We start from the raw sequence: 9,091 nt of genomic DNA, 5'->3' as shown, positions 1-9,091 counted from the left end.
TTGATTACATTTGTTTGGTGTCATGATTTTGACATTTCAATCACAAAACATGACAAATATGGACCATTCCTGTGATGTGTGTGCTGAGGAGGCTGGAGAGCCAGTGTGAGTACAAATTATGGTAGGCGCTTATGCAGTAAAGTTTATTAAAACCGTTTTAATTATTGTGATTCCTGTAGTGGGTGGAAATATACAGTTAATTAAAAAAATTATTATTTAGGCCACTATAGCTTGTAGGTATGACTTGTGCTTTGGGAACGTGTGTTTTGCTTCTTCACATGCACGCATGCAGAAAAAAACAACTGAATTGCCACTCTGGCATATCTCTGTGCCCCCCCCCAGTCAAAAAGGTCTAGAATCGCCACTGTCTGATGGGATTGGGGTTTATATTATACCTCCATGACTCCAAGGCACTCAGCTATTCCAAAGGCGGAATAGCCGCAATTGACAAACCACTCCAACGTTTCCTGAGAAATGTTTAAACGTGGTCTCCCTACTAAACCACGTCTGTCTGCATGTACGTCAATGGGAAAAACTGGCTTCAGTTAGTTGTAACGTTAGAAGTTTGCTTGTAGCATCAGCTCGACCACCCTTGGATTTATTTGAACTCCGCTAGCCTGTGCATTGACAAGAAAACATTTTAGCCATTCCAAGTTGAAAAGGAGGACGTCGTCGCTTGGGCCGCTGATAGCAAGATCTCGACAGACTCGAAGTTTATTTACAATAAAACCCTGCACATCAGAGGCTGCCTGCGCCATTTGTTTCATGCGCATGACATTTTTCATCAAAAGACATGTCCAATCGACAAGGATAGCCTGGATGTACGCCTGTGGGCGTGGTCAGGTGATTGACACATACAACACACAGCAGTCTAATGATAAAGGCTTTATCGTTAGAGTGGTGTGTGTTGGGAAAGGGCAAAAGCGCAGTCTAATAATAAAAGTGAAAGCACACTGTAATGATAAACGCACAATCTAATGATAAAAGCACACGCTAATGATAAAAGTGCAGTTTACTGATAAAAGCACACTAATGATGAAAGCACACTTTTAATGATAAAAGCGCACTCAAATGATAAAAGTGCAGTTTAACGATACATTTCATGAATAATTGAATGATTAATTTCATGAATAATTGAATTTGATTGCATTTTAATCATTCACACATTTAACTGATTGCATTTTAATCGATCACACATTTAATTCAATTGCATTTTAATCGACAACATATTTATTTATTCATTTTTGTTACTTCCACCCCTCATATCCTATAGGGCTTCACGTCTTCTAGCAGTCAGTGAATGGAGTGACCCTATCCAGTTCTATTAATACATCCATGGTTCTTTTATATTAAATCAACGCAATGCCATTTTTTCTTGCTAATTTATGATTGGCCAAAACACTGAAAATGATGCGCATCGGAGGACTGTCCTCCGGCCCTGTCTGAACAGGATTGAGATATTGACATTTTGTTGGTCCAATCACATTCCAGAGTGTGACGACTTGGTGGTGAAGACCATAGACATTATAAAGAACTAGACTGGCCATTGTGCTGTAGAATTCCAATGGACTCACGTCTGACGTGGCAGCGATCTTGTGCAGGGCATCCCACTATGTGATGTCAATGATCCCACAGATTCACTGTGTATATTTTAAATGGTAGATGTTAGATAATCTGGGAGAAAGTCCCTGTAATTGTGCATAAGTGGCATTTCCTATAACTGGGATTAGCTGGAATTCTTGTATATTTATATTGTGACAAAAGATGTTTTTTATTGTGACTTGCCAAGAGGTTATAGATGCAGCCCCCCCCCCTCCCCTGCCAGTATACTGTTAAAGTCCAGGTTAACCCAGTTCAAATTTTTGTTATGAGCTTCACACACCACAGGAAAACATGTCATTAACCACCCAGCCAAATCTGAGTGATTAAAAATGACGCTAAGTATATAAAATAAGGCTTCAAAATCGGTTAAAAATCAGCAGCATTTTCTGGTCTGAGACTGTGGGGGTGTGTCTGCTGAAGGCACCGAAGTCACACCCAATTGCGTGGGGAGGGGGTGTGGAGGGAAGAACCTGTCAAATAGTACCGTTCTCTGGTCTGCATAGTCACACTGGCACGCCGTCTCTTTTGTGGTAGGAAGGCACAGCTTTGTGAAAACAGAGAGGAGTTGAAATTACACTTGTCTAATGAGTCAAACGCACAGATGCTACCTCCTGACAAACAACACAGGTAAAACTGTAGCTACTCTATACCAATGCGCCAGTGTTACTGCCCTTAGATGCAAACTACAAAAACAGGCTACGAGGAATGTATGAGTCTGTCCCTATTTTCTCCCTGCCACCTCCGGACCCATTCCTATCCCTAACAGGCGATCCTGTCGTCCCTTGGGATCAATGGAAAAAGTTGTTTAAAATGTACCTTTTAGTCACTGGCTTGAACAGCGCTGATAGCGCGAAGAAGCGTACACTACCGGAGTTGATAATCGGGACAGACTCATCCACTCTCGTTGGCAATGTTATGTGTGAGAATAACGAGCACTCGGCTTCAACTTTCCCGCAACATATCCAACAGAACTGGAATGTTCAGCCAGTAGCCGCCGAGCACCGCTTCACTGGGAGAGGGTGCGTCTTTCTCCAGCTGCAGCTGGTCTACCTAACCATCCCCCTCGCTCCCGCCTCCCGGTCTCCCGCTGGAGAAATATACTGTCTGTAATCATTACCGGTGAACCCATACGCCCATCAGGTGCCACAAATATGGCAGGCAGTTTCTGTATAGTTAACGCTTATAGTCATAATATATCATCCGTAACGTTATTTGGTGGGTGGTCGCCTGGTCGGTGCTGCTAGCTATGTTAGCTAGACTAAGGTTATATACACACTCCCATTTGCAACAAGCTACATAGCTAATGTTAGCTATAATTCCTCCTAAGATTACATATAATTCATCATAGCTGACATTACCACATAAATGTCAAGAAACATTTTGTAGATTAACGTAGCAGTGTATTTTCCTATTGCTTAGATTAACGTAGCAGTGTATTTTCCTATTGCTTACGTTACCTAGCTAACGTTATAACGTTAATTAGCTATAAGCACACAAGGCAGCGGTGTCACAGGAGGAGAATGGAGGCCGGGGAGGGAGATGGTTGGCTCCGCCGAATTCACCAGGACCAGTCGTGAGTCCGTGAAACCCAAAAGCCTCATATTATAATTGCAGAAGCTTTCGGGAGTGAAATGTTTGCTGCAGAGGCGGGCGCTAGCGGTGACAGACTCTGTAACACCATGGCTCTTCAAAAATGCTAACCCATTTGCTTCTCATTTCAGCTTTACTCGGTAGTGAAAGAAGGAGACCTTATCATCCCATTCCTGCTGGCATCCAGGAAGGATGCATTTTCGTTTAGTTTTATGCATAGGCATTGCTAACTAAGAAAAACAAGCTAATTCTAGACTGTTGGTTAAAACTAGCTAATTCTAGACTCAAGATTGAGCAGGAGAACCGAAGATTCAAATCCGTTCTAGCTTTATATAGTGTTAGGGCGGGGATATGCTAAGAACACCGCTCTACGTCATCCGGTACCGTTTTAAGCCCGCCCAGAAAATCCAGAAATCAAAACTGGTCAAAAACACAAAACTGGTCTAACTTCACAATTCAGTACTACACATGGTTCATCCCATTTTTACATGTTATCAGCAATGCATCACTAACACATAGAATGTGTTTTCAAGCAAATCTCTGATTTTGGTTAACTGGGACTTTAAGGTCTACTCTGTGTGTATTCTCCAGGGTTCCCACTCATTTTTACCAATACAAATTACAACTTTTCCATGATTTTTCCATAACGTCTTGATGACCATGGGAACCCTGATTCTCACTAGTATCAGTAGCAACTAGAAAAACCACGTAGCGGCTAAATGCCTCCGCCCAACAATGCAAGTTGCAGTTAACATTCAGTTGGTCTTGAGAGAGGGCCCCTGTGTTGATGTGGATGGTGCTCGTGTACGCTAGCTTGCTTGTATTCTAGAGCTGAATCCCAAATCGCGCACTTAGGCGAAAGTGCAGAGCACTCGCGGCCTTGTGGCCTTACATGCGCGTTCCCGCTAAGTCCACAAGGGCTCAGGGTAGTTCCAAAACGGAATTGCTAGGTCCACAAGTGCGCCACGCCGCCATTTTGCGCACTGTAACCGCACTTACCGAAAGTCCGCAATTTCACGGACTTAGGAGCAAAAAATACCCACAGCCCACCGCGTCTCATGTGACACAGTGCTTGAGTGCATCCGAGTCATGATCTGAGTGCATCACACATAAATGATGACATTTGCAGATAACACAACATTTATCTTGAAATCCACATGCTGCAAACATATCCCACCCAACCTAATTTTTTAATTATTATTAAATTAAAACAGACGTCAATCGGTCAATTTGCAGAGCTGAAGGCAGCGTCAGAGCAGCCTCTGCGTCGGAGGAACGCGGCAGCCAATGAAAACGAAGTGGGAGGGGCATTGAGCGAAACTGGGGCTGTGTTCGGAATCGCTCCCTATTCACTATATAGTGCACTATATAGGGCGTCAGCCATTTTGTTTGTAGTGTCCGAATTCTCCACGGAATTTTCGTTCCCTATATAGTCCACTATTTATTACCCACAAGTCACCTTGATTTCCAGGGTACAGTGCATGTACCCTACATTTTCTCCGGTATACCACAATGCAATGCAGTTGAGTGGTCTCGCGAAGAGGGCTGTGAACGAACGAAGGATGGCGGCGGCAACTTTCGTTTATAGATGTAAGTAACTATTAGTAACTGTTAACATTATGCTAGCTAGTTATCTTTTTCTGGATGTAGCTTTTGTATGTTTTTGAAGCCCATTACATTAGCTTTTGTATGTTTTTGAAGCCCATTACATTAGCTTTTGTATGTTTTTGAAGCCCATTACATTAGCTTTTGTATGTTTTTGAAGCCCATTACATTAGCTTTTGTATGTTTTTTGAAGCTCACTACATTTGCAGTGTGCTATATAAATCAGTACTTTCATAGGCTGATGTGTACGTTAGCTAGCTAACACAATTAGTTGTGAGTAGTTCCAGGCATACTCTGGTCTTGTATCAGTAGCCTGCAGTAGTGACATTAAATTGGTCATATTTTGCTTATTCCAAGGGACCGATGAAGATGTGGAGAGGCTGATACGCCTACGCCTCAAGCATGCCGCTGCCTTCACAGGCAAGCGGAATGCAGCCCTCCAGGGATGGGAGTAAGAGCTGTCTAATATCTTTTGAGTTTTAAGTTACTTTTCCCAACTGAATATAATACTTAAGTCAAATAAGTCGCATGTTAATACTAAAACATCGTTTACCAGTGCTCATCAGTCCATAGTAATCTTGTAGTTGTATTTATTTTTTTCTGTCATTTGATGAAAGCAAATGTAATCATGCTTTATTTGATTTGTGTTACCTAGGACTGTCCTGAAGGAGATGGACCTGGTGGAGGTGGTAACCCCTGCCAGAGCAGCAAAAAAGTGGGAGAACATGAAAAAAACCTACAAGGTATGTTGTCCTCAGTTTATAGCACAGTGCTTCTACTACAGCTTAAGAATCAATAATGTACTGACAGTACTGTGTCTGTTGCATCAGTATTTTATAAGTCCTGGCCTTGATCATTTTAAGGAGCTCAAATCACCACCAACTGGCAGCAGCACAGAGTCGGGGGAAGCCACTGCAGGGAACTGGAAGTGGTACCCCCTCATGGATGAGGCACTTGGGGGGAAGCCGTCTATTCGGCCTCCCGTCCTTGTTGCCTCAGCCTGGGGGGAACACTCCAGGGCCACTGCAGTGGCTGAGCCTGCAGCAGAGCAGGGTCCTGAGGCAGGGGACAGGCAGGAAGCAGGAGAGAGAGAGAACCAGGGAGAGGAGGCAGAAGAAAGGCCTGCCTCCAAGCGGAGAAAAGAAGAGGCAGAGCAGGCAGACCCTGTCCTCCAGTTTCTCCGCAGGGTGACGGAGAGGGCAGAGGAGAGAGCCGCAAGAGAGGAAGCTAGAGAGGAGAGACTTCTCGCTTTGTTAGAGAAAATTGCAGAAAAATAAATCAAGTATATTAAATGTCTTATCTGTCTTTGTGTCTGCTGTTGCATCATATAGATGGGAATTCTCCAGTTGGGGAAGTGTTATGACTAAATTATAAGGACATAGGCCCGAGAAGGAAAAAAGAAGTACTTCTACAGGTATGGGTTTTATACTTGAAACAATATGCTCTTGTAATATAATTATAAAAATAAATAAATAAACGTTTTGATTTTGGAAAAAAATAATTATATATTAATACAATTATGTTTTAAAAATACAGGTATGCCTGATTAAGCAATGCTACATTTACACTTAGTAGTATAGATTATGTTCAATTACTTCATTGTAAGGAAGAAGGAGATCATTCTCGCGGTGCATTAGTGCGCATTTTGTGCCACGTGCTTTCAGTCTGAAGATGGAGAATAGGGTTGATCATGCTTGTAGGTAGGCTATGGCTAATTTTGGTGCCGATATTGCTTTGCATGTAAAACATTAATTGAATGTGATTTATATGTTAGGTCTATCATTATTGTTATTATTATACTGTAAATATATGAACTCATTGGGTCCTAGAAATGCGCTCTACTGATTTATTATTATGTGTTACGTCGTGGTTGATATCGCCGTGCACATTTGAGGGGAGAGTAGGCTAGCTCACCGATGTCTTCCTATGTTTACCACGTTGGACTTCTAATGGAATTGTATATCCATTGCCATGTTTAATAGCTCTGTAGATATCAATGTAAAAAAGCGTTCATAAGATTAGATATCTTGTGTCGTCGTGTAACATATATAGCCAACTGTGGTTAAAGGTATCCCATGTACTCCATGCCTGGGACCGTCCCGTCCCATCTTGTCCATGTGTTACAGAGGCTAACTGTGGGTTATGTTACCTTTCTGTACAGAATATTAAACACTCATCCAGCAGGGATCAGACAACCAGGCCAACATAAACTTGTAAGGCAAGGCAAGTTTATTTATAGTATAGAGTAATGGCAACATATTGATGTTATGAACAAGATGAATAGAGAAAGAAATCATATAGGGTGGTATTGCTTGTATTTAACATTTATGCATTTTAAATTTAACAGGAATAATGCAGTCAGATGGGTTGTGATTTTGCACATAAAATGGATACAATTAAAGAAAAAAAATGTGGTGATAGATATAGTTTGGATCATTAGCTTCCCTGTTGGACAGGTACTGACAGAAGGCGCGACGGGAACGCTGATCCAGTGCCTTCCATAAAAATGTTTAAAAACAAAAAAGAACGGATTCTATAAAGTCAAAGCCTCAAGGCGGTAAAAAAAAGAACTGATTCCATAAAGTCAAAGCCTCAAGGCGGTAAAAAAAAGAACTGATTCCATAAAGTCAAAGCCTCAAGGCGGTAAAAAAAGAACTGATTTTTGATCTTCCCCCTCTCTTCTTCCAAGCTCACAGGTAATCATGGCCCTCAAGAGCTGGCACCAGATGACCAGGAGCAGAGACAGCCGCTGCCATCTGCTGTCTGATTCGCTCCCCACGCTGCTGATCCTGAAGATGTGGCTCGTCAGCGTTGTCATCGGGCCTGAAGAACTCCTCAGCTGGCTCCATGACGTCACCATTTGATGTGCAGATGTTGTGCAGTATGGCACAGCAGGCGACAACGTCGGGCGCAAAGGTTGGCTTCACCTCAAGTGCCTTGAAAAAAATTGACCTCCACCGGGTTTTCATGACACCAAACGTGCGCTCCACAATCGACCTGGCCTTGGCGTGATGGCGATTGAACCTTCTGGCGACGGGACTACGCACTGGCTCCTTGTATGGGGTGATGAGTGTGATGGGGGCTGACAGGCAAGGGTACCCACCATCCCCAAGGATGCAGTAGCCCTCTGGTGGGTAGAGCTGTTGGCTGAAGAGGGGGCTGTTCCTGAGGACTCTTGAGTCGTGGACAGACCCCGGGTACCCAACAAAGATGTCTAGGAACACCCCCTTGTGATCCACGACCGCCTGGAGCTGGATTGAATGGAACAATTTCCGATTCAGATAGCACTGGGCATCTGAGGGGGGTTTGATACGGATTTGGCAGCCATCAATGCTGCCAACCACGGTGGAGAAAACATCAGAGCCAGCCAGCCGACTGAACCCTTCTCCCACCGTCTCCAGGTCAGCGCGGCTTGGGAACTTGATAACCCTGTGTGTTACTGCCAGCAGCTTCTTGGCCACGCGGTGGACCATGTCGTGGACTGTGGTCCGGGGAATATTAAAGGCCCGCGAAACCACGCAATATGAGGTGGCACTGGCGAGCCAAAATACAAACACCAGGACATCCAGGTGATGGCCCCATCCATGGTCCTGATGGCTACTGACCATCTGGATGAGGGACTGCAGGGAAGCCCGGCTCAGCCTGTAGTCCGGCTTCAGGTCCGCATCCTCATCAAAAAACAGGCGTAGGACTGGCATGGCATTGTTAATGGCGCAGTATCTCCGGGCCTGCATCTGAAATGAACATGTTTTAATATTGTTAGTGTTAATGTTTTAATAAATCATGTTAATTAAATGTTTCACAGCAGTCGCTATTGCTGGGGTTGTCTATCACACTAATAATGTAGCAAAGACTTCATGAACATTAGCCATCTGACTAGAAAGGTTGTAAGGGCTTTCTTAAAGCTAGCTAGCTAACAAGTAATAGAAGTTGGTTGGTCTATTTACCGGTTGATGTCTGCGAATCAGCAACAGACTTATCAGATGGTCAAGGTGAGCTCTTCTGCGCCTTCGCCTCTGCCTCAGGAAACGAAGCTGAACGAGCAGCAACAAAGCGACATTCGGGACCGGCATTGTGTAGGCTAAGTCACTTCACCGTTTTCCTTTCTCCCACACTGAGGTAAATCTCAAACGCCCGGCGTTAGTGAACTCTAGCTCGCGGAGCTAAATCGTAAACATTTAATGTTTGTAAACATGTTACTTGATCGTGCGCTTCATAGCGAGCTAGGTAGCGCGGCTATAGCCAACGTTACATCTTGCAATTAACAGACAGGACCAAAGTAGAAAAAACACAT

The 9,091-nt window shown here is 43.7% G+C and overlaps 1 protein-coding gene across 1 annotated transcript; it reads right to left on the bottom strand.

The window, feature by feature from the left end:
- Nucleotides 1-7,487: 7,487 nt before the first annotated feature.
- Nucleotides 7,488-8,531, bottom strand: LOC311317948 (putative nuclease HARBI1; the record flags this gene model as incomplete). The annotated part of the gene is made up of 1 exon (XM_084449104.1): nucleotides 7,488-8,531. One exon carries the CDS (start codon nucleotides 8,529-8,531, stop codon nucleotides 7,488-7,490), a length of 1,044 nt encoding a protein of 347 aa, XP_084305230.1.
- Nucleotides 8,532-9,091: the final 560 nt, after the last annotated feature.

The sequence above is a fragment of the Borostomias antarcticus genome (genome assembly GCF_949987555.1).
Source record: "Borostomias antarcticus genome assembly, chromosome: 14".
Taxonomy (NCBI): Eukaryota; Metazoa; Chordata; class Actinopteri; order Stomiiformes; family Stomiidae; genus Borostomias; species Borostomias antarcticus.
The sequence above is the reverse complement of the archived record's forward strand: the minus strand, read 5'-3'. Positions and strand labels throughout refer to the sequence as shown.